The sequence below is a fragment of the Nannospalax galili genome, unplaced genomic scaffold, assembly GCF_000622305.1.
Source record: "Nannospalax galili isolate Female #2095 unplaced genomic scaffold, S.galili_v1.0 scaffold540, whole genome shotgun sequence".
In the NCBI taxonomy this organism is placed as follows: domain Eukaryota; kingdom Metazoa; phylum Chordata; class Mammalia; order Rodentia; family Spalacidae; genus Nannospalax; species Nannospalax galili.
The window spans coordinates 3,851,502-3,878,697 of NW_008348613.1; the positions used below are offsets into that span (position 1 = coordinate 3,851,502).

General features: G+C 36.7%; 1 protein-coding gene across 1 annotated transcript in view; it reads right to left on the reverse strand.

The window, feature by feature from the left end:
- The window catches only part of Kcnh7 (potassium voltage-gated channel subfamily H member 7), a 570,771-nt gene extending 562,188 nt beyond the window's left edge, over positions 1-8,583 (reverse strand). The window contains exons 1-2 of the mRNA XM_008845762.1: positions 8,503-8,583; positions 6,635-6,865 (exon numbers count right to left, since the gene is read on the reverse strand). Coding sequence (XP_008843984.1) covers positions 6,635-6,865; positions 8,503-8,578 — 307 coding nt within the window. The 5' untranslated portion in view covers positions 8,579-8,583. The remainder of the gene's footprint in view (positions 1-6,634; positions 6,866-8,502) is intronic.
- Between the last annotated feature and the right edge of the window lie 18,613 nt (positions 8,584-27,196).

Sequence of the window (27,196 nt, forward strand, 5' to 3'; positions counted from 1 at the left end):
ATAACTAATTTTGGATTTTGTACTTTCATTATTGCATAACCTTGGAATCAAAATATCATAACTGAGTATGTAATATCAAGAAAACTCTGAATATGTATGCATGGGTACACTTACAAACATGAGACAAAACACTCATACACATAAAATAAAAAAAAATATAAAAAATATTTATAAAGAAAATACTGATTAGAGAGGGTGTAGTGGTACACCCCCATCATCCCAACACTCAAGAGGTTGAAGCAGAAGGGTCACAACTTGAGGCCAGCCTAAAGACATAGAAATTTCCAGGCCTTCCTGAGGTACAAAGCGAAATCTTTGCTGTAAAAGAACATGAAAAAAGAAAATATTGAGCAAGATGTTACACTGTATATAAAATTTGGATGCTGAATAACTCAGACAGTCAGTAGAGTTACTACACCATATGTCAAGGAAATAGAGAATTGCAGAGAGATCTTTGAGCTTGGCTATTAGAGATGACTGGTGACTTCCAATAATCGGTGGATGGGAAGTGAGTGGCTCTCATAGTAACTGGTGAATAATTTCTGATAAATACCTTCTTTACTTTGAATATTTTATATTTATAAAGTTCAAGATTATAAAGATGATTTAATATCTTATAATATTAAGTAAAGACTTATGATCATTAAAATTAGAGTGAAAATTGCTCTGAAGATTATTTTAGAGATGATTTTCAGAATAGCATGCTTTGCTTGCAATTCAATTTGCCAAGATCTGTTTCTTGATTTTACAACTCCATACTATGACTGTTGGTCATTCTGTATGCATTCTTTAAAGCAATATATATTAAGCATTCACTTGTTACCAGACATTCTTCCATAATTTCTAGGTCCACAGGTCTCTCAGTATTTTCTCTGATTGTGTTCAAAATGTAAATAAATTTGACTACCATAAAGAGTAACATTATATAGTCTACTCTAGAGTCTACACTGGCAGCAAGAGCAAAGTGGATGTGATTAAGAGGAGCAGATATCAGCAATGACGTCACAAAAATACCTTTCAAATGTTCTTCAGGAGGATAATGAGTTTCTGTATATCAAGAAGTGGAAGGAAATATCATCCATTTAGAGAGACTTTGGCTTATTTATTATAAATAAAATAATTTTTCTGGCAGGTGAACATAGCCTTAGGTGCATAAAAGTACATTTTTTGAAAAGATTTGCAAACACCAACCGTGATTGAAACAAAATTTGTAAAAGAAACAAATTTGGCAATATGCTCAGTTGTTCTTTACTGAACACATTATTAAAAAGAAACCACGTCATAAATAACTTTATGACCATTATTGTGTGTAGGACATTTAATTCATCTTTTAAAAGAGATATTGTTCTCTAATGTGTATGGGAAAAGGAAATTAAGGCACCAAGAAGGTAAAGTTGGTCAAGCTCACAGTGATGCTAAAGCTGACAATTTACTTTGGTTTTTCTAAGCATGCCCTACTTGAAAATACAGTAATTTTGATTTTGAGTGTAACCAAGAATGCTGCAAGAGAGTCTAGAACTTTATCCTGAGAGTTTTCATGGGTCAAAATAGGCTTGTGGTTCATGGTGTGACATAGGTACATTAAGCAAAAGTGAAGAAAGTTGCTAAAACATTGGGCTCCATCCACTATAAGCCGTAAGTGTTTCGACAAAGTGACTCCATCGCTCTTCATTCCAGTGCCCTTTTTATAAAATGAGGATAGTAAGATATATGCTTTATGGTATTGTTGCATCCTTTATTTAACGCATAGAATTCATGCACAGTGATTCATGACTTCAGTAAATTATCTGTGTAAGAGATATGACTCATGCTTCAGCAGCAGCCCTTGATGACAATGTGAAGAACGAGTTGCAGAGCGAGAACCAACCAATACTTCCATACTTCCGAAAAGGTGTCATTTAGGCACTAATCAGGATATTTGGCAGTAGACAGAGAAGCAGGGCAGATATTTGTTGACTAACAAAGAGGAGCGATAGAAAAGCAAAAGATGAAAATGACACCTCAGCTTCAGATGAATGGTTCTACCTCAACACTCCACACGCCATCTGCTACATCTCTGCAGCTAACCTACCCAAGGATCTAGTTGGAAGTCTATATAGAGCAAACAACCAAACAAACAACAAAGCAGACAAAACTCTTGGAATCCAGAAGCAGCAAGTTGCTCCTACTAAACTTATTCTATGCCTGTATCTTTTAAATGACACTGTTCTCAAATCTTTTAGGCATAAAATAACCAAGCAGTGATCCTTAAGCCAGCAGAAAACATCGCACCTTGTTAGTCCCACAGTGGTTGCAGGTATAGAGAGAAGCCTGTTTTATAAGAGCTCAGGGTCAATGCATGCTCTGATTTCTCTTGGGACAATAATGAAAGTTTTCACATTGTGGAGGTGGGGAATTTCTTGAGAATGGTTACAATTGACCAAGTATAACAACCAGAATTCATGAGTTATTATGAAATTTAGATCTGTGAAAGAAAATGAATTTTAGGATCACCAATGTCTCAATATCCTATTGAATAAAACATGGAAAAGTATAGAAAAGAGAGGTAAAGTGACACTAAAACAAATCTTAGGCAAGTACTCTTTGGAAATCTTTCCTATTGCTTGAATTACACACACACACACACACACACAATTCTATTTTCATCTTTAAAACTACCACCTGTATCTTTACTACACAATCCAAAAATTAAGAGAGCTGAACATATTATGTACAATAAAGCTTATGTAAATCTATTATAATAGATATGGTCATAGAACTAATTTTTTCACTAAATTGCATTGCTTAATTAAGATGTCATTGTTATGTACTAATTAGTGACTAATTATGATAATATATATTAACAGTGTTGTTTTAAAGTTGGAGAATAGAGAGTGATAATTGACCCTAAGTCAATTATCTCTAAATATGTTTTTATTTTGTTTACAAACAACTTCATGGAAACAAGTACGCTTTAGAAGTTGCAAATTAATATTAGTTACTCTATTGTACAGATGTCCATGTACTGTGCGTCTAATGATTAATGTATTACCTAAGACAGAGGTGACATGCATGGTATATCTTTACCCTCACTCACAAACCAGCATGATTTTTAAAAAGATCTTTCTGCATAATTTTCAGAGACAAGTTCAGTGCACTCCAACATTGCCTCTGGATCAGAAGACTGTCCTCAGCTACTTTCCATCTTCCAGTCATTGAAAAGCAGCGCAAAGTCAAGGAAGTGGTACTATATACTGCCTATTTGATAAATACAAGCACAGCTACACTCTGCCTGAAAGTATAAAGCCCAAGCTCCAGGACTGCCTTGATTTCTGATACTCCCATGTTAGGTCCTACTCTTTCTGAATGAAGATGTTATTTGTCCAGAAGAAATGTCCTTTGGTTTTCCAATGTTTAAATCTGCTTGATAACTTAACACTACATACATAGATATAGCTGAATGGGTTTAATTCATAATCAGGTTATTTCTGTTACATGAGGTACCCCAAACAGATAAATAATAAAATAAAGTAGAGCAAACTAATCTGTTGTTTTATGCCTCCTCCCATTTATATCACCTACAAACTAGGAACTAGAAAATAACTAAAATGTTCACTACTTCTCAAACACTAATCCTCTAAAAGTTTTTTTTACATGAATGCATCACACTATTAAAATACATACCCACACTTATATGAGCCTCAGTGTAATTATAGTTTTTTATAATTAGGATTTCATGTCAAAAGATTTACAGCTTTATCACCTGAAGCAATATTCACAGCTGCCAAGAATGATTTATGTAATAATGACTTAAACTGTAAAATAGAATTCTCAAAGGAAGGGCTGTCAAATAGTCCTACTTCAAATAAGTGAGTTTTTAAGAATTGATACTCTGGTAAATAGCGAACTCTATTATACCTAGAACAGTCACATAATGGAGGGAGATAGGAAGTATTGCTTCTCAGTGGACTATGCAGCCCATGATGCATCCACAGCCATTCACTGCATACCTCTCTGGCTTTCACTGTTCAGGAACTCTGTGCACCACTTCCAAATATAAGCTTCTAGAAATGATGCCTTGCTCCTATTTTTATTACTCCATCATGAATGAATGGAAAACACAGAAACATAATATATCATTTTTCTGCTAAGTTTCTCATTGTGTTCATTACATGACATTTTATATTCCAGCGAACTGCTGAATTAAGAATAAGTAAAGAAACCATTTATTAAATAGAGTTAAGAGTTAAGCAACCAAACTATCAAAATAAATGACCTCAATAAAAAATAATTAAGGAAACTTTAAGAAACAAACTAATGAAAATGTTGCTGGATTTTTTTTTTCTGCCTGCTTTTATAAAAGCAAGTGTCTGGCAGGTCAATAAGAGGTGAGACTATTAGAGCATTTTAATCTCATAAGTATTCACTGATTTTATAATTATACTGTGAATAAAACCAGCATGCTATGAAGATTCTATTCATTGTACCCAGACTAGTATCAAAACACTTAGTTTAGGAATTCAAAGCAAGTAAGTATGATTGTATCTTGACATCCTCCAAGAGGATTTGAGTAAACCATTTTTCTTTGAAAAACAGAGGAGAGTTGATTCATCTATTCGTTTTCTATCTCAACTAAAGCTAAATAGCAATTTCTTGTTAACACTTAAGATACCCGAGTCCTTGAAGAATGAGTCATGTCTGAAAAATGCACCAACAGAGACAAAACTGTCACCAAAAATTGACATCTCTATAGCTCCACAGGCTTTCAAATAAATACCCTTTGTGTGAAAACAGGAGTGTTTAAATTCATGTAGCCAAGCAAACCACTCAGACTAGATTTGCAATAGTCAATGCACTAACATCTCCACTACAGAAGTAGTGATTATCAACAGGTCTGTGATTCCATATGAAATTACCTTTGTTCTGAGATCACTGTGTACTTATATAATATGAACTAACTAGAATTAAAAACTTCCACATTTTAGTTACACCCTAATAACAACTCCCATTTTAAAACAGTCTAAAGATTATATTTAGTAGCTAAGCAATTTAGTCAGTTCAGATTCATGTTATACTTAAATTCTGTATATCAAAAAAAAATCTTGAAAACATAATGATCAGTGATGGACCACCATGCACTGATGAATCATAACATAGACCAAGTCAACATTACCATATTCATATGGAGAAATACCAGATATTCAAATTATTTCCAAAGTTTAGTTTCTTGACATAAAATAAACAAAAGAGCTAAGCTACACTTAGATTGTGAGAGCCTCTGTCCAATAAAAGTAAGAGAATAAAGTAATTAGGCTATTTATAATGTGCAGTGCTACTGATTGAAAAGGGTAAAGTGGAAAGAATTTAAGAAATAATCTCTGTGTTGTTTGATAATTATATAAAGCTTTCACTCGGAGTAATACAAAGCTATCCAAACCTGTTTTTCCAGCAATACTTTGTTGCACATACCCATTCAAGTTTGTGGAAGGAAGAATTCCAGTAATTAATAATTGTACATCTCAATCATGAAACATGAAATTATAAGGAAATTAGAGGAAAATTGAACCTTTCCTTTGTTATTTATTCTTTGCGGCTTATCCAATGATGAGTCATAATTTGGTATAGACTGTAGCATAGCATACATTCACCAATTAATAGGCTTCTAAAGATCTGAGAAGATAGTCCTCTGCCTCATTAATTTCCATACATAGAACAGTGAGAAGTAGATGATGCAACATTGACAAAATTACATACAATGTGCATATTTTCTAAAAGTATTTTTTTAATTGAAAAATACTTAAGTGTGCACATTTGAGAAAAATATATTGCTTAAAGGAATATAAGTATCCATGTACAATAATTCATATATCTTCAAATGCTCATACAAATATGCATTACCGTGTACTTAATGCATTCATGCTGTTGCTCCCAGGACAAACCTAAAAGGAGGTGTGTCCTTGAAGTTTGACATATGACCTTACCTTTGAAATGATAGCTTAGTTGTATTTGTGAAAGTGAGTATTAATATTGCCACAGAATTGTACCTTCTTTTCTGTTTTTCTTATATTATAACAAATAACTTCCCCTGTGTTATTTATTTTGTAACACAGGCATGTATGCAAGTTTAGTGGGACAAATCATAAAAGTATGCTATGCTCACTCTTATATAAAAACAAGTAAAAGAAACAAAAGGTATGGTCCACCAACACTTAAAGAGCCAAGAGACACTTAGAACTTTGATAATTTTAAGTTCATATTACATGGTTTTCAAGAATATATTTATGACATATGCTCAAATACAGGCAATGAAGGTGAGTTTCTCTTCCACTTCTCATAGAGCAAAGAAAGCAATGGATTACTGATCTTTATGCCATTCCTTTGAAAAGCAATGTGCAGGGCTGACTATGGCATTTTTCTCCTCAGTGACATTAAGTTACTGCACCTCTGAAGAGTTCAAACAAGGTACCCTTATGCAAAGAACATTTTTCTGCTTGTCCACTAACAAGAACATTCATACCTCCTGGATACTAAGACTCTAGGCAAAGATTTAGTCTACAATTTAGTATTTAGGGTTTCTCTGCATATTAACTTTCAGTAATAAAAATTTATTTTAAAGAGAATCAAATACAAGGAATCCTAAATAGATAAACTTTACCATTTTTATGATAGTAGGTGACCTCCACTTTCCTCTCCTCTGACCCCAGCAGTGCCTGGGCAATTTGGGCAATATCATGTCTCTTGGTCTCAGGCCCATGGAGAAAGTCGCAGGTGCACGGCTTCTGCATGACATCCGGCCTGGAAAAACCAGTCATCTCACAGAACCCATCATTGCAGTAGATGATGGCACAGTTTTGCACCCTGGCATTTGCAATGATAAATTTTTTATCTGCAACAAAAGATGGTAAGACATCTTTTAAAATCTCCCACAAGATTCTCATAAACACTAAAGCAATTTGTTGCATAATAAGAGGTCTGAAATGCAGGTGCTTCCCTAAAATGTTTATTACTCCGACTTTTCCAAGAAAAATAAATCACACACACACACACACACACACACACACACACACACTTAAATACTTAAAATGTGATATTAGTGGCCCTAAGTAATTTAAATAGAAAAAATTAAGAAATTACTCTTTTAATTACAAGAACAGAATTTCTCAAGTAGTTGAGTTCTCAAGTTCTGTGGTTCCCAGGGTTTCTAATGGACCAGCAGACAAGCAGCTTGCCCATGGATGTTTCCAGAATGCCATTTACTTGTAAGATAAAATTTTTCTAAGCCAGAGAAGTAAAACGTCCTGTAACTGTCAGTTTTCTCACTTCAACTTTTTCTGAGTAGCTATAATTATTAGATTTGACTCTTCTAGATTTCTGTAAAGAAGGCCTTCTGCAAATGTGCTTTCTAATACAACTATTTTTAGCAATGAAACCACACATTGATAATCGATAGTGTAAAGTTTCACACATTCATACTGCAAGTTCCAAAAGATAAAAATTTTACACTCATACGCAATTGGTATCATACTAACACACCTTTTTAACTTTTCCTTTGGAAGAAACTAGAATTTTTATATAATAGATATTTTAATACAAGCAACATTAACTTTTAACAACAAACTATATTTACTACTTTCAGAAAGAAAATGAAGGAGGAAAGACAAGTTAATTTTGTACACAGGATACCAGATCTTTGCATCACTAAATGCAGTGCTGGGAAACTTGTAAAGTGTACAGCATAAAGAGTTAATGTGGACAAGCATAGGACTTTAAATTGCTAGATTTATTTAAAATAATTAATTCTTGTCGTTTGTCCACAAGAGCATATGAAATTTCTCTACATTCAGCCTCTGTGGGATCTACTTACTACACATCGATTTTTAAATTCCAGATGAAACATTTAGGGAGTTAGCAGAGAGACAGAAATATTATTTTGGAATAGTGCGCTGCTTGCACCAGAAACCATCCACTGCTTTCCCAAATTATCCTCTTTGGCGTACATTTACACTGCTTCTGTACAAAGTTCAGCTTTAAGAGCTAACTAACACCAAGAAAACATCCTCGTCATTCTACAGCCCTGCAGTTTACCAAGATAGAACACAGTTTGCATATCCATTTACATCGGTACTACAATTTACATGTTTCTGTTCGGAGACTATGCTCTGCTCTGCACCTGACTTTTAAAAGTCTACCACAGAAGAGCCTTAAAATATGAACCCATGTTTTACCAGCACGTTCCCTTTAAGGTAGTAGAATAGTGGGACATTAAGTAGCAAGGCAGATAATGGAGCAGTAGGGGAGGAGGATCAAATTGCCTTGTATAATGGAGTCCATAATCTAAAATGTAAATCAAAATTAATGCTAGAAAGAGAACACTATCGCTGCCATTCGAACCGCCTGGCTGGGTTTCACAGCCTCTGAACTTGACAACCTGGAGTTGCCAATCTCCCAGCTTGGAAGCTACGGACGCCAAGTGCAATACCAAAGCCGAAAGCGAACGCGAGATAAGAAAACAAATGAACTTACTTTGCCCTTCAAATTTCCGTATGATGGTCCCCAGGAACGTGTTTTGCGGTGCCACATGCCCCCTGCGAACAGGCATGGTGCCCGGATCTTCGCTGAACGCTGGAGCTTGGAGTTCTCCCGGGATCTCTCCCGGGCTAGAGCCCAGGCCAGCGCGCGAGCCGCTCTTTGTGGCAGCGCATCCTCTTTGGAGAGCAGAAATCTCTTCCCATTAGCACCACTTCGAGACACCCGCGTTCCCTGGCGGAGTCCAATCCATTCCCCTCACCTTCTGGAGGGGGCCTCGCGCGGCCAGCCGCGGGTGAGAGGCTTGGGGGCGGGGAGGGCTGGAGGCGGGGTGCGGGAGGCGGTGGGGAGGGCGCAGGAGCGGCGTGGGGGGGGTGGAAGACTTGTGCGCCTTTTGCAGGGAAGGGAAAAATAAAAAGAGGCTGGGTGGGGGTTGACGTTTCTATCCCCGCCCTCTCCCCCTACACACACACACACACACACACACACACACACACACACACACGCATGCACGCACACAGCCTTTATCCCTTATCCTGAGAGCTTGGGCGCCGCCACAGCTCAGATTACTCAAGCGTGCATTAGCGGAAGGCAGCCAAGAAATCTCCAAAACTCAGTGACAAAAAGCTACTCTGGGAAGGTGATCTCCATGGCCACTAGCCACCGAGCTCCATCCTTTATCTCTCACGGCGCAGTATCTACCCTCAGCTACAAAGAAAAGACAGGTGGGAAGCGAGTCCTTCAAGGAGGAGTGTTTCTAACCTCTGTGGGCACTCTGGAGATTGAAGGTTGAGGATGTGCGACTTGGGAGTGTTCAGGTTCAGTGTCAGAGTGCAGCTCCAACCCGAGAGCCCCTCGTGGGTGGGCGCTGAAGCAGGGGCTACCCAACGCTGAGCTGTACCTCGGAAAGAATGAAGACTTCCCCCATCGCTGAGCATGCGGGGTTTCCCCGCGGGAATCCCCGAAGAGTTGCAAGATTGAGGGGTTACTGGGTCTCCAGGTGCTAGACGCTGCAAGGATAAGGCCAAAAATTGTGTAAGCGACTGTACAAAACAAGGCTGGAGTTTGAAGTGGGTGAGGCTGGGCGCCGGGGGGAAGGAACAAAAGGTGGGTGGGGCTGAGAGTTAGTAGCTTCTCTGTGACCTCCCATGCCTCTCTGTCCCAAGCATTCAAGCAGCATCTTTCTGCTTCTAGACTATTTTTGAAGGAGCGCTTGCTTAAGATGGAAAAACTCAAAGGAAAAAAACCTCTTCGTTCCTGCTTGTCAGAGGCTGCACGGGAATCTCCTGGTTTACACACACTTCTGATCAAATACTTGTGGAGACTTAGGGCGTCAATGTGGCAAACTACTAGGAAAACGTTTTCGAAGTTGTTTTTCTATTTTTTTCTATTGTTTTTCTCTTGCTTCTTTTCCTTCACTTACTATCTTCTTTAATAGTCCTATTCACATTCCTTTCTGTAAAAGGAACCTGTTATCATTTCATTCTACAAACAGAACACAGACAAACGTCTGACTTCCAACTTGCAATAAGGGTCCATAGACTTCTATCAGCACATGTCGCTGCAAAGAGTATCTGGGGCGGGGTGTGGGGCATGCAATTATTTTTTTTCTGCTTTTTGAGGGTCAGTGGGTTCATATTTTCCCAGTTGCAGCCTCAAATTCGAAGAGAAATGAAGAGAGTGGAAACAAGAAGGGACAAGAAGCGAGGTTCGGTTTTTCAAGGTGAATCCTGGGTATTTTGGTAAATATGGGAAGAAACATACTTCTTTTAAAGTGTATATTCTAAAATCATACACCAAAAAAATAAAAATAAAATTTAGAACTCCAGAAATTATAACTCTTTCATATGAGAGTATTGGACACGAATCAATGAAAGAATTACCCTAAGAGAGGTGAAATGTCCGGTTAATTAGCATGACTTTGAAAAGAAGCGATCTAGGAAAACCCCTAGGCTTTTGTTGTAGTGTGAGTTTTCTTGAATCTGTACACTTGACTGTCTTGGGATATTGAAGAATCACAGTTCTCTGGCGCCTGGATTATTTTCTCTTGTTTTTCTTTGTAAGTAGATAATTTTGTCATTCTCTTCCCTAGCTGGAGCTGGACTTGCAAGAAGATGGTTCCTCTTCCAGATATGTGTGGAGCTATCCATGGTGCTGACTCTGATGCTGCCTTTAGCAACTAGTCTTTGCCTGCTGCCCAGGAGACAATAGAACTGCAAACTCAACCAAGTGGCTCGGATATAGCACATACCCCAATTTTGTTCATAAAAATACACATTGATATTTTTGACACAGTTCTAAAATTTCCTCCTTTTCTACGCATATTTCTAATTAAACCCAAGCTGAACTTTATCTCCAAATGAAGGACTCCAGAGAAAAATGAAAATTTATAAATTGTGTGGATTGTAACTAAGCTTTCTGTGTAAAGTTTCATTTCCACTAAGGTTTCATGACACAATATTACAACAGTAAGCTGTTGCATGTTTGGGTGATAAAAAGTTTAAATGACTTTTTGTTGTTGTTGTTGTTGTTGTTGTTGTTTCGTTTTGTTCTTTGAGACAGGGTCTCCCTGTAGCCCCAGCTGTCCTGGAACTCACTATGTAGACCAGGTTGGCCTTGAACTCACAGAGATCCACCTGCCTCTGCCTCCCAAGTGCTGGGATTAAAGGCAAGCACCACCACGCCAGGCTTAAATGACTTTTAAACTCAGCAAATAAGTACTACTTTAAGGTAAAGGTCATCCTAAGCATATATTGAAAAACAGTGTTTAAGTGCTATAAGATAAGATGTATTGACATGCAGGAGTTTACTGTGTAATATTTATATTTATAACTGTCACATTAAATTTCACAAGCAATTGAGTTTGGAAATTTTGCAATTCCACTTTCTCTCTTCAAGAGTATAAGTGACATCCCACTTCCCTCTCTAGCTTCATCTTTCAAAATGTCTCTGTTTGGACTGGCTAATGGAATATATGATAAATTCCCATTGTCTGTTTTACATATGAGTAGAAACTGTGAGTTTCACTTTTCCCCAGCCATATTTAACTCTAAGATCATCGGTTCTATTCATGATTATATGTAAAATCAGAAAATTCTATAACCCATGTATTGTAATTGATTGATATGAACAGAAGATTCATATCAATCATTCATATCAAAAGGCATCCTGTTTCTAAATTACCCCCAATAATTGTGCTCATGCATTATATATTGGTAAGTGGAGATAAATACATTAATCTATACTCATCCAGTAACAGAATCAAACTGGAGGATGACAATCACGGCTGCTTGCTGGCTGGAAGGTTTCCTTCTTTCATCACCACCAGCTGAAAATGCTAACCAGATTTCATGATTTTTATGTTTTCATAAGCATTTCTCATTTTTAGAGTTTTGGAAGTTTAAATATTGAACAAACTACATAAGCTGAGCTATTGAATTCCTGTGAAATATACAATTTATTACTTAATAAGCTAATAACAAGCAAAGATACAAAGCAAATTCAGATATATTTTTGAATAACATAATTGTTCATGTCATCTTATAATCCAAGTTATTCAGAACTTGCTATGTAAATATTTTAGACATACCTATTGTGTAGTAAATACTGTTTCATATGTACAAAGTTCTGCATACATGTGGACCTAGTAATACAGCTCAGTGACGGAAAGAGCATGCTTATGTAGCACGCATATCTTGGTTAAATGTTCACCAAAATGTAAAATGAATGGAACCTTGCTTAAGAAATCTACATTAGCAATTATTTAAACATCTCATATATTTTTTTAAGTCCTCAAGGAAACAGTAGTAACCATTACAAAGAATTTAAGTGGTAGTCTCACACTGACAGAAAGTGGAAAATTTAATATTAAATAAGTGATGTTAATTTATTACTTTTAAGTTTTGAGGTTGATGTAGAAAATAATTTGATGAGATTCATATGAAGCTTTTTCTATTCAGCAAAGCTATTTTATTTAACTAATGACCGCAATGCATTTGTTTTAATGGCTATTTTAATGTAGCCTGTGGAGATGCTGGGTATTACCTTACTAACTGGGTCACATCTAACTTAAGAAACATCTGACTCTACAGTATGAGTTAGGCTGATTTTGGCTTGCATTATCATATGTAGCTCTAGAATCTCAAAAGACAGAAATTTTGAGGTCATCTATTAACACAGCTTGGAGTAGTGAGAAGAGCAAAGGAAAGACTGGGCTCTAACATTAAACTGTTTTACTTTAACAGAAACTAGGGGCATGGAGATACCTATGTGAGTAAAATGCTTGTCACATACATGATAATCCGAGTTAGGATTCCTATAACCTACATAACAGCTGAGTATGGATAACAGCTGGGTATGATAGCTTGCCTGTGACCCCAGTGCTGGGTGAATGGAGACAGGAGGAGCCCAATGGTACTGACCAAAGAAGCTAGTGAGCTCCAGGCTCAAGTAGAGGCCTTATCTCAAAAACTAAGGTAGAGAACAATAGAGGAAGAACTCTGACAATGACCTCTGGGCTTCTTGGAAAACAAAGTAGAGAATGATATTGAAAGATACCCAGCATTGACCACTGACCTGCAGAGAGAGAGAGAGAGAGAGAGAGAGAGAGAGAGAGAGAGAGAGAGACAGACAGACAGACACACACACAAACACACACACAGACAGAAATATACACACAAATAGAAAAATACCAGAAAATACTGAAAATATTTAAGATGTTTGTGGCTTCATTACTCAAGTCAGTATAACAATTCCTAACTCTCAGTTTTGTGTGAAGAATAAGTAGGAAAACAGATATGCCATAAAATCTTGTATACGCTGAATAATTAAATAATAACTGTCCTACAATGTAGTCTCTAATTTTAATTAGCAAGTAATAATGTCAAAATACAGGCTTTGACTTTTTAAATTAAATTTGTGTTAGTGTAGTGTGGAGATGGGGAGAAAGAAGAGGATAAGAGGATAAGAGGAACAGGAGAAGAGAAGAGAGAGAAGAGAAGAGAAGAGGAGAGGAGAGCAAAAAGTATAGCATCAAGTAGGTAGATCATACCTGTCAAATAACTCGGAGTCATACCAGAGGTACCATAGTGAGTTGCTTCACCATTGACGTTGAGAAGGTGTAGAATCTTCTCTGGGAGCATCCTTCACGTTAGTTTAAACCCCAGTTTTTATTGTTCACTTTACCTCCATACTTGGCATATTAATTATAATATAAATATTAATGTTTGGTTCATTTTGCTGATAATATGAAAAATACTGTAATAACAAACTTTTCTATGAAGAATGAAGTACTGGTTATCACTTCCTTAACATATGCCACCTGTTATTACAGAAAGCAACCAGTTCAATTGTGAAATTCTTTGATCCTTCGCTATTGAAGATCTGAGACGATGATATGACTGAACTTGATTACTTATGAAAAACTCCTAGAAGTAAATTTGCTGAAATAAAAGAATATATCAAAACTCAAGATGTTATTTGAATGTTATTTGATAGTGTAAATTAGTAAGAGTGTTTATATATGCTTTTTAGTTTAATAATTGTCGGTACATGAATCAAAACTGAGAAAATTCTCTTGCATATTGCTTTCTTGAAGATTGAGTATAAGTACTTTTTGAACATTAGAAGATAGTAAAAATGTTTAATTTGGACTATTCATTCTTATAATTATCTAAAATATTTGCTGTAATTATTAAGTCTAACTTGAAAATAGCCACAATTAAAAACCTAATCAAGATATGTATCTTGAAATACAATAATTTCTTAATTTCTCTATTCCCTGACATAACATCAGCACTCAAAAATAAGCACCAGGTATCTCATTAAACTTAAAAGTTTCTGTACAGCAAAAGAAACAATCAAAAAAAGTGAAGAGAAAACCCACAGAGTGGGAAAAAATCTTCACCAGTGACAAATCTGACAGAGGTTTAACATCCAGAATATATAAAGAACTCAAAAACAAAGAAGTGAGAAACCAAATGACCCAATTAAAAGATGGGCTAAAGATCTAAACAGAGAGCTCTCAAAGGAAGAAATAAAGATGGCTAAGAAACATCTCAAAAAGTGTTCAACATCATTAGTAATTAGGGAAATGCAAATTAAAACCACCCTAAGGTATCACTTTACCCCAACCAAACTGGCTAGGATCAAGATAAATGATACCAAATGCTGGCAAGGATGTGGAGAAAGGTCATTCATTGCTGGTGGGCTTGCAAACTCATGCAACCCCTATGGAAAACAGTATGGAGAACTCTTAAAATTTTTAAAAATGAGCATACCATATGACCCGGTTATACCACTCCTTGGCATATACCCAAAGGACTTGTCCTATTACAGAGACACTCATACAACCATGTTTGTTGCTGCTCTTTTCACAATAGCTAAGAGATGGAAGCAACCTAAGTGCCCCTCAACTGATGAGTGGTTAATAAAAATGTGGTGTATTTACACAATGGAGTTCTATTCAGCAGTAAAGAAAGATGAAATAATGAAATGTGCCAGTAAATGGATAGATCTAGAAACTGTTATACTAAGTGAAGTAACACAGACTCAGAAAAATAAAAGATGTATGTTCTCCCTCATTTGTGGATCTTAGCACCAAATTCTTTTTAATTCCATGTCCTTTTAATGAGATGATACTGTAACTACCATCCCATCACAACTTCAGCAGTGCCTGATTGCTAAACATCATCACAATTCTGCTTGTTGTCAGTTGTGCTACTTCATTAAAGGAGGGGCAAATAGGGTCACTGGACTCTCACCAGAGTATCCAGCCACTCTTCCCAGCCAACGGTATGTAATTTGGCTCTAATCACACATGGTCTCCTATGTTTGGGGAAGGCCAAAGTATACAATCTGGGCAGGCTAGGAAGAGAAGGATTAAGTGTAAATATAAATAGATTTATTTGGGCCAACTGTTTGGTCTTAAACACCCAAAAGGAAAGTATAGCCAAAGAGTAAAGCCATCAGTATATTTCTTTGAGAGCTCAAGGGATTACACTTCTCAGACATTAGGCTTAAGTTCATATAAAAAGTTATTTAGACAATTATTTCTCATTGATGATTTTGTTCTGAATAAGAAAGTTCTGCTCAGATGTAAGATTTCAAGTCTTGGCCTGCAATACTGTTGTGCCCACCTGTAGGTAAGGGAGACAACCAGCTATTGTTCTAAAATGATGGATAAATATGTTTTCTCCTCCTACTTAGTAGCCTTTGAGAGGGAACTGATACTGATTCTAATCACTCCAACAGCATCAAAATGCCTGAAAGCAAATCTTGAATCCATCACTCTTGAGTCCAGCCTTGGCTGACAGAAGGAAAATGAGGAGGAGCCCAATAGAGGGATGCTTCGAGAAATTCCAATAGATTCTCATATGAACATTTGAAAGTTGCCCTGTTCTGACGTTTTTCTAGTTCCTTGTCTGGAACTTGTAATGCTAATTACTCTTGCCTTTACTTCTCCTTCACATCTCGTATTCATCAGTCAAGGACTTTCTTTTCCCCCCTACAGATAAAAGTTATGCTATTTGGGAGTCTTTTAGATAGATCCACTGAAATGGTATCCAAATTGCCTCAACCTGCGTCCCTGTTCAGCATGGAGGAAACCAGAGTGGTCTGTGTCCCAATTCCCTATTTGCAAGCAGGTAACCTCTTCAAAGGATGGTGTGACAAGAATAGGAGGTAGGAATTAGCTAGGCAATTAGTGTAAAAAAGACCCCAAAGAAAAGCAGCCAGTTTCTTGGCTAAAAGTCAAAATGTCTTTTGGCCTCTTAGCAACATACTCTGTTCCAAAGGCCAAAAATGTCCAAAGTGTTTGAGAGCTCTTATCTAATCCTTAAAGATTTTTGGTTTACCTCTTTGGGGAGGGGGCGAATATTAGAGTAGCAAAAATCCCCATTTAAAAAAAGAAAGAGTACATGAAGTTATCAGAAAAAAGTGATGGGGAGATATGGGAAGAGTTGGAGTGCAGGCAGTGGGCACGGATTTAATCAAAACAGCTTATATCCTTATATGCCTGTATGAAATTCTCAATAAATTATTTTTTAAAATAAGCATTAAATAAATATATTTTGTGTTGGTTGAGCAGGGTTCAATAAACTTGCCTTCTATTTTGAAGGAAGATTTCCAGTTTGTGTCTAACTGATTTTACAGCATGTTCAAGAGCTTTAGGCGAAATGATGGGACTGACTTATGAGTCCTGTTTGTAGGAAATATTGATGAGCCTTTTGGGAAAACAATGGTCCTAAGTATAAAAGCATGAAAAGCTGATTTAATAATGAAAATCCCCATCATCAAGGGAATTCGTCAATGTTTCTGGCTATTATATGAAGGGCAAATAAAGTAATGAAGTAATTTACTACTTTTTTCAATATCTTTTTACTGACACTGTTGCATCGTTTCATAGTTTTTAGAGCCCTTCTAAAAAATCTAGAAATTTGGGGCTGGAGAGATGACTCAGAGGTTCAGAACACTCGTTATTCTTGCAAAACACCAAGTCCAGTTCCCAGCACCCACATGGTTGCTAACAACCATTTGTAACTCCAGTAACAGGGGATCCAACATCCTTTTCTGACTTCTTTGGGCATTGAATGACATGGGTGCACTTACATACAGGCAGGCAATATGATCATACACATAAAATAAAATAATAAATAAAATATTTTTAAAAGTAGAAAATTTTAACTGAGTTGCATTGAAGTATATGTAACATGAAATCTATACATTTTTTAAAAATTTTTAATTCATTTGTATATCATGAGTGTTTGCCATCATGCATATAAGTGTACCTTTACCAAGGGTCACGCAGTGATAGCTTGCATGGGTATGCATGGTTATGGAAAAACGTGGTCTGTAGAGCAGAAAATAAAGGAGTCAGTCATCTCTTGGTGTGTCATTGGTCCCAAGATTAGCCTCTAGATTATGGATCACTAGAAGGACTTTAAAGAACCATTGTTGTGTTGTTGTTATAGGATATATATATATATATATATATATATATATGATTCACATTAAAATCAGTAAATTGAAAAGACACAATGAGAGAAGGTTAGAAGTATTAAGATTTGAGATGTATCTGCCTCAATGGTTCACACAGAAATTGATTTAAAAATGATATGACCACACAGATAAAGAACTGTAAGACAGAAAGCTCCCTGAGACTTGGCATCCACGACTTTAGATATCATGATAGATGTACTGAGTACCTGTGTGACTGGTTTCAGTTACTGATGCTCCTACAGATGCTAAGCTGACAAAGCAGGCCCAAAACCTCAGGCATGCATAAATACTCTGAACAGGCAGGAAAATTCAAAGGCAATTCCCAGGAGCTCAACCAAAGTCCAGTTCTGAAAACAAGCCTTTCTTGGGAAAGTTTAGGTTTGAGAAACCTAGGTATGTGGTTCAGTTGCTTTGCAATTCCCAACTATCTTCAGAGTGAATCTCTGTCTCTCTGTCACCAGAGTTTTCTCTGGGTCTCTTATGCTATCAGGCAAACCATGTGCATTTATTATTATTCTGGGGGGGGGGGAGAGAAGTGACTTACAGAGAAATGAGCCCCCAGTGCCCAGTGCTAAGCTGCACAGCTCTGCACTGAGGCTCAGAGCCAGCCATATCAGATCCCTCCAGTGGCTTGCCCATAGTCACTGCTAGCTTACGCCCTTGCCTCAGGGGCCAGCAGTCTTGCCCCAGGTCCATAAGTGCCAGGCCATTTTGTCCTTGAGTACACCTGGCTGCTGCGTGTTAGCCACGCCTGCTGTGCATTCCTGGCACCTTCAGTCCCCAGATGGCACCACAAGTCCCTCTTTCCACAGCTAACTCTCCACAGTCCATTCTCCGCAGCAGGCCCTGCCCCTCGGAGGAACCAGAACCCTTGGGGAACACAATCTCTGAAATATTTCCTTTTCTAAAGGTAGTTGTCTTTCAAACAAAGGAACACATGGAGGCCAGAGGGTACATATGGTGTCTACCTCTATCATTCCCTCCTTATTTTTCGAGTCAGAGTCTCTCACTGAACCTAAAGCTTGATATTTTGGCTAAGTTAGCTGGCCAGGAATATCCTGGGAGCCACCAGTCTCTGTTGCCCAATGCTGGATTATAGGCACACACATCCATGCTCTACTTTTTATGGGTGCTGATGAGGTGAACTCAGGTCCTCTTGCTTTCACATCAAGGGTTCTTACCCACTTTTCTATCTCCCCATACCCAGAATGAACTTTTCAATAACAATGGGACAAACTGTTGTGTTATTGAAGGGCTTCTCAGAGAGAGAGAGAGAGAGAGAGAGAGAGAGAGAGAGAGAGAGAGACAGACAGAGACAGAGACAGAGAGTCTGAGAGAGATTTTTTCTTAATGACTGTGGTAGCATCCAGCATAGTGCACCATAGTAGGGTAGGGTTTTGCTGTCTGCACTCTATAGCTGTATGTGATCTCTGAAGGTTCTCAGAGAGACTAGAGAAGCTGAAAATTGTGAACATGTCTCATTTTTCCCAGCCTATGTCTCGCTCTCCATTGTCCTCTGTGTGATTTTGCTAACAAATTTTAAATTATCTTTTCCTCCTTTTAGACACACAACCAGTATCTTGGCGACCATGTGTTATTTATTTCAGGATTCCTAATATTGAACATACCATCTGTCACATAGTGGTGGCCAATAAGTGTTGTTATGAGAAAGAAGAAAGGAGAACACTCAGGATGAATGTATGAATGGACAGAGAGAGACAGGATGAGGAAAAGGGAGAAAGCACTTGGGACAGGAACAAAAGATAACAAGAAACAGTGGTGAAAGAAGATGAAAAGGTGAGAGGTAGAAAGAGAGGAAGAAATGTGGCCAGTAGAGAAGATGAAGGGTGGGGGGAGAAGGGGGGGAGGGAGAGAGAGAGGAGAGAAAAGGAGAAAAAGAAGAAAGTAAAGGAAAAAAGGTAAAGGGAACAGAATTATGAAAAGAAAGAGGAAAAGTGGCAGAAAGGGAAGCCACCTTGAGTCCCCCCTGCCCTCCCCGCACACTGCCTGTAACACACACTGCTCAGTGCAGGAGCTATTTAAAGCAGAACCACCTAAAATCCACATCAGCATTGTAGCCCACGTACCAGGAAAGGAATAATTTCCAAGGACCAATAAGAATCTGTTTCTAAGTAAATAAATATCATCATTTTCCCATTCAGGTTGTTACATAAGTTTGGTATATGCTTCATACTTTAAAGGTGTCTATGAATAATTTACTGCAAATGATATCCCATTTTAACGACATTATAAAGAAATATAAACATGCATGTTAAGTAGCATGCTAGCTGGTGATTTAAAATCAATTCTACCTTGAAATTACTAAATGGAAGTGTATTTACAATTAAATAGCTTTTGCTCGACTATAAATCAATGATAATCATACTTGCAAGTGGTCTTCATTGATAGTACCAGTAAAACTCAGGGCTTGTACATGCAACAGTATATGAGTTAATGCAAATCTTCACTACCCTTTCCTCCTCACCCATTTCTGTGCTGACACTGGAGGGAACATTCTGCTCACAAAGTGAGGCAGGCAGAGAAGGAGAACTGTCCCTTGCCTGGGCTCAGTTTTACAGCTTAAGAAAATTGAAATGGAGAGATTTGCTTTAGGTCATGAAATGAGTTCAGTTCAGTTCACTTTTCAGGCTTGTAACTAATATGTGAATCCCATTCCCTTCTTAACTGCTGAAACAAACTCCTTCTCCCAAATCTGTTAAATTTCTAAATTTGATAACTAATTTGAATGTTTCTTTTTAACCAACACTGCATGTCTGAGCCACACTTCACATTCAAGCACATTTTAGTAAAGCTCTACAGCACTTTGGGTCTCAAAATTCTTTTAGTTGTTTTTTTCCAATGTGGACATATTAATCTTTTCTAAGATAAATTTCCATATTTTCCTGTCTAATTTGTCCTAAGTGAATATTCTATATCATTTGTATGAAATATAATTATGAAACTGTATCACAGTAATATTTTATTTCCAGACTTCTGGGTTAAATTCTTTTGTTCAATGTTGGTAATCTATTTTATAAATAGAACTAATCTAAATAACAAAACCATGGTGCCTGCCCTCTATTGAATTAGTAATTAACATTTTTAGCCAAATCTAGACATAAGCATTGGAAATAATTCTCCTTTATTGCTTATATTCCTTCCTCTTTGTCCTAACATTTTAATTTCTTATCATTTTTTATCTAAACTGTTATTTTACAGCTTCAAGTTGCACAGCAGCAAAAGGCAGTGGGTCAATTTCCTCTTGTACTTGATTTGTCACTGTCATTTCTCATTTTTTTTTTATCAGCCATAATCTAAAGAACAAATTCAGGTCAGAAACTCTTCTTTCAAACCTCTTTACTTTTGTTTCATGATATTTTGTCATGCACTATTATAGACCAAGACGTGTTTCTCCTGCTTCATCCTGGCAGACATTACATTATGAAACATCTAAAAATAAAACTAAGAAGAGGAGGCCTTACGCAGATGCAAATCCTTTGCTCTACATGATTATTCAAGTAGTCCATGAGTGAAAGAACCTTAGTGGAGTGTAAGATGGCTTAGTGGGTACAGGTGCTTCCCGCCAAGCCTGACAACTTGAGTTGAATACCTAGGTTCCACATGGTGAAAAGAGATAAGCACAAAAGAAACAAATTTGGACATACTGTTTGTGTGGCATTTTCTGTAGTAAGTTTCCACAATAATCACTCAGGTTTGTTCCAGAATCTGTCATTTTCACAAAGACTTTCATTGATATTTGTATTAATCAGTGTAAATTGCCATCCCCCTAATATTCCAGGTTACCTCACTGGTTTTGGCACTGAAAAAGTAGTAAATGGAAGAGGAGACAGTTCCCTTCCCCTTACGAATGTAAGTGTATCTTGCCAAAAGCAATAGAAAAACCCCATTATGCACTTGACTCAAAAGCCTGAGTCTGTTCAGTCCAAGGATTTTCCATTGGAGACCCAGGGTTGTTCTAACCCCATTCTCTACTCTTTTCCTGAGCTTTTATTTGTCCTGGAGCTTATTTTCCTTCCAGGCTTCTGATAGTGTACCAGGTAGGATGAACTACAAGAAGAAAAAAATTGGGAGAAAAAAGAAAAAGGATATACAAGATGAATCTGTCCCTTTAAAATATAAAACCAGATAAGCTTTCATCTTCCCAAGAATTCTGCCTAACAAACCTGCCCTTATGAAATTTTGAACCCAGCTATGTAGCCATCCTTAACCGGGAAGCAAACAGGAATATTTTAGCAACTTTCATTTAATATCTCAAATTTTATGTCAGTTTCCTTAATGTTGGTCAAATGCAAAGGCTCTGAGAATATGTTTGTGTGTACAACTTGTGAAACAGCCTTACCATCTACACATTCTAATAAAGTTCCCAAAGAATATTCCTTGACAGAAACATTTGTAGAAGATTTTTAGTGGCCCAATAATATAAGTGCTTATGTTTCCTATAGATCTAAATAAAATCATGATTGCTAGCTGTCCAATATGAGCTATGATAGGAAATGTCTTGCAGGAAATTTTATTTTTCTGATGCCCATCAAATCATGTTACCTGTCAACCCTCCTGCCTTGTGCACAAACAAGATTATTTCTCAATGAGATTATGAATTCCACATGGTTCCACTTTCCCTCTATCTTTCTACATTATACCAGAGACGTATAGCTATTTCCCTCAAAACACAGTGTCAAAATTTAATCATCCAGTGGTCTCAAGTGTAGTATTTCAACTGACTGACATGTTTACTATTCTTTTAATCATATCATAAACTGAATATGTATGTATCTATTATGATTGGCTATTCAGAAAACATAATAATACATATATGCAATGTTATAAGTTTAAGTACTTTTTATTTGTTTTTTATTTTTATTAAATTTTTGTGATTTCTATACAATATAATTTGATGGTATTTAGATCCCCTCCCTTATCTTCAATCTCATTATTGCCCCTGTCCAATATAATTTACTGTATTACATATATAATAAGGCCTATACAGTCTAATTTGTGTCTCCAAATGTCCTTCAGTCTGGGTCCAGCTATTGTACCTTGATTAACCTAACCAAGATGCCATTCATCAAAGAGACTGCCTCTGCCATTCTCAGCAGCCATCTGTTGACAAAATTTTCTTAGTTAGAATTGGAGTTTCTTACCTACTTCCTCATGTCTATGCTGGAATTTTGTTTGAATGGAGCTTGCATTGGACCAGTTTATATGAATAAATGACCAGCTGTCTGTAAAACTCTGTTTACTTATGGTCACCCACCACCACTGGCTCTTACAGTCTTTCCACATTCTTTTCTATAATAATCCCTGAGCCTTGGGAGGCAGAAGTTTGATATAGGTTTCCTATTCAGGGATTAGTGCTCTGCATTCTCTTGTTATTTGCACATTGGCTAGTTGTGCATTTCTGTGTTACCATCTCTTGCATAAGAAAATTTCTCTAATGATAGTTATAAAATGCATTACTATGTGGATATAACAATAAATCATTAAAAGTCAGTTTAATATGATAACTAGTAAAAATCTAATTTTTGGGCTCTCCACTATGCCCTATGACCTGTTTAGCCTCAGGTTCCTAAGCCTTGAATCCATGTCAGTTATGGGCTCCGTCCTAGGAAGTAGACATTAAATCCAATTAAAGAGTGCCTGGTTACTCCGATGAGCATAGTACCTTCCAATACTATGAATGCTAGCCAGTGGAGATGAGACTCTGAAGTTAGCACCAAAATGATTTCTCTTTGTTTGTTCTACAGCTCACGTATGTAGTGTCTTCAGCAATGGGGTATTACCATCAAGTTCTGATGGGTAGTAAGGAGCAGGGGCAATGGCCAGTATTGGTTGGGGGTCTAAGGGAGTTCATTATTTCTGGCATTGACATTATTTTTTTTCTCTTTTTTTTCAGTAATCTGTGATTTTTAGAAAGGATAATGTCTCCTTTATGTGATAACTCCTTTAATCTCTTTATATGATGTTATATGCCTATACTTTAAGAAGCTTCTATTGTGGTAGGTTTCCATATGATATTGACTAAAGGCCTTTAGTGTTATTTATCCCTCCCAACAAGCCCTCCTCTGCCCTGTCCTCCCATTCCAGCCCCATTTAACCCCTCCTAGTCTAATGTCCCACTTTTCAGCTTCATATCATTGCATTCTACCACCAAACCCAGAAAGCACCCCCTACCCCCACCCACACATGGCCATTTATCAGTTTCTTGACCTCTCTGAATTATAAAATTGAAACATGCTTATAATATTATGAAGCTAGGATCCCTTTGACCTGAAGAAGTCTGAGAGCTAAAATGGCAGGGCACTAAGGAGTCTAAATGCTTTGACCACTCAAAACTGTTCATGAACTTTTGTTATTAAGTTATGTAGCTTCGAGTTATGAATTTTTCAGTGAATACTGATCCAATTGAATTTATAAAACAAACATTTGCCACTCATTAGAGCAAATTTTTGGAAGAGAATAATTGGGTAGTATATCACTATAATATTAGCTCTTTTAAGTCAGAAATTTTCCCAATCTAGGCTATTTTGACAAATAAATCTTTTGATTCTACTCTTTGATCTTATAATTTGTTAAATGAATTCTTAACTACTGTATCTGGAATAGAGTCTTTTATAACTGCAGAACTAAATCAAGGTAAGCCTTGTATTAAGACATTTAGCACTTACCAATTTATTTCAAACATACGTAAAAGTTTAAGATGATTATTGTGTATATGTTATCAAGTGATTGAAAACAGTCTCCATTAAAATGCAATAATCATCCAAGTGTATGATACATGAAACTTCATATCTTAGCACCTTTATAGTTTATGGGCATCCATCTCAATGAAAACAAAACCAAACTAAGCTAATGTAGTTCCTATGACTAATCATTAAAATTCAGTCTGTTTGGGGGTCTCCAATAGGAAAAGACAAATGGAAGATGTTGTGATAGTTAATAATTTCAGCTTCACAGGATGTAGAATCATCTGGGATGAGTCTCTGAGCATAACTTTGGGGTATTATTTTAATTTCATTAGTTGAAGTGGGAGACACATCCTAAATGTGGATAGCACCAGTTCCACATGCAATAGTTAGTGTTGATTATCAATTTGACAGAATCTAGAATCATCTGGGCAATGGGCCTCTGACCATGCTTTGGAGGGGATTATTTTGATTGTATTAATTGAGGTTGGAAGTCCTGCTCACTGTGAGTGGCACCACTCCCTAGGCAGGAGATCCTGGATTGTATACATGGAGAAAGTGAACTGAGCAGCAGTTTGCATGCATCACTCTCTGCTTCCTGGTTGTAAATGCAAGGTAGCCAGCTGCTTTAAGTTCCTGCTACCTTGACTTCTCTATCACGGTGGACTGTGACTTTGAATGGTAAGAAAGATTAAGTTTTTTTCTCCTTTAAGTTGCTTTTCATAGAGTATTTTATCCTAACAACAAAAAAAAAGCTAAGGCAGTTCTTGATCATATTAAAAGGAAAAAGTAAATTGGGCACAAGCTTCCATCATCCTGCTTCCTGACTGTGGACACAATGTGACTAGACACTGCTTGATCCTGCTACTGTGTCTTCCCCATCATGATGGAGTGTATCCTTGAACTGTGAGCCAAAATAAACTCTTGCTCCACTAAGTTGCTTTTTCAGTTATTTTTACTGCAAAAGCAAGACAAGTAACTAAGACATATGTTACATAATTTTTTGTGTAAATAAATCAATATTTCAAGTGAAATCAATAATCATTATGTATTAAAATGTAAAATCAGTGTATCATACGCTTGTTTGTCCCAGAAATATGTGCAGATCCCTAGGAAATATGAAATATGAAAAGACTGTTTTGGTCTGGAAAGGAACATCAAGTTCATGAAGTAGTTAAAGAATTACAGTTATTGAAAGAGACAAATTTCTTAAAATTGCTTGATGTCATTTCATATTTCATTACATTCCTTGTTTAAAATCATTAAAATTGTAACCTATGATATGCTTTTCAGAAAAATCAATCATGTAATCATCATGGTTGCAAACAATATAAATATCTTCAGATGCAGTAGAAAAAAACACAGACACCTTGGAAAATTTTCTTGGTCTCTCATTAATTCGTCAAATCAGACACTTACTTGTCTATACGCAGCACCCAGCTGACCAAAGCCATTCAGACTTTCTAGCATCTGCCTGTCTGCTTTGCTTTCTCTTCCTTAGGTGTTACTTCTTCTCATGCTAGCCACAGAAACGAAATTAAATAAGCAAATCCTCCTTATATGGGGATCCCCCACATATTTGTTACTTTATCCAAATCATTTACTCTTATGAGCAGTTGGTGTCTTCCTAAGCACCAAAGTGCAGATGCCCAAGAATTTAGTTTTTCCATGAGTGAATTATATTTCTCCCTCCCCCTGTTACTTTCAGAATCAGATTAAAAACTTCTTAAGTATCATTTTTGATATCCTGTATATTTTCTCCTCCATTGTAACTCCAAACATACTGATTTTTACATAATGTGCAAAAAGAATAGCTTGGTTGACTGCTGGCAAGTAATTGATAGTGAATGTTTATTTCTAAGATACTGTTCATTAAGATCCATTGTAAGTCACTGAGAACCTGCTTCTTCTAAATATTGGGCATTTTGAAACACAATAATCTTCAAACCTTGACCATCTTGATCAAGAGAGTTTGAGGAAGATTAAAGCAACTGGGAAGTAATCACGCTTGATAAATGGAGCTAAGAGATAATCAGAATATTAAAATTTACCAATTTGGAATGGAAACTAAACTAATGCACTTTTGATATTTCACATCTGAAAAACTTTACAACTGCTGTTAGAGCCCTTGATATATCATGAAATTACCTAACCTATGTATGCTAATCTTTAAAATGGAGTCACCTAATACCTAATGGTTCTGGTAAAATGATTTTCCTCAGAGTACTACCTGGTGGTGCTAAACTAACTTGAAAGTTCTCTAGAAGTGGAAATATCCCACAGCAGCAGGGCTTGTTCCTTCCACAGCATCCACATTCACCCTTGCTGTAGGGTTGAAAGCTCTCACAGAGAGCTATAAATCTGTGTTCTTTACCTAGTGTTGAACATCAATGGGGAATTATTCACACATGTACTGGTGTTTTATATAAACATTTCACTGCTTTATTTTTACACCATTTTTAATTCAATATAAAATTCAATAAAATTTATCTATTATCCCTATTACTGCATACATGGCCTACATGCGTGTGTGTATTTGAGACAGGGACTTACTGTAGAACGAGCTGGCCTGAACTCACTATGGAAACCAGGTTGGTCACCATCTCACAGAGCTTCACCTGCCTCTGCCTACTAAGTCCTCAGATGAAAGGCATGTACCTTCATGTCCCACGTGTTATTAGAATTGAAAATCAGTTTTAATTATTGTTTTATGGTCCTAAACTGTATAATTAATGGGTGGCATGTTAATGTCCATGAAATGATTTTTATTTTGTAGATAATAATTATATATCCTCATGGAGAACAATGTGATATTTTGATGTATTTACACACTGAGGAACAATTAATCAAAAATAATTTCTTATTTATCATCCCAAACATTCCTCATTTCTTTATGATGAAAACATTCAAACACATCTCTTCTAGATATTTTTACTCATGTGATACAACTCTGTTAAGTCTAACCAAGACTTCTGTGTATTAGAACACAG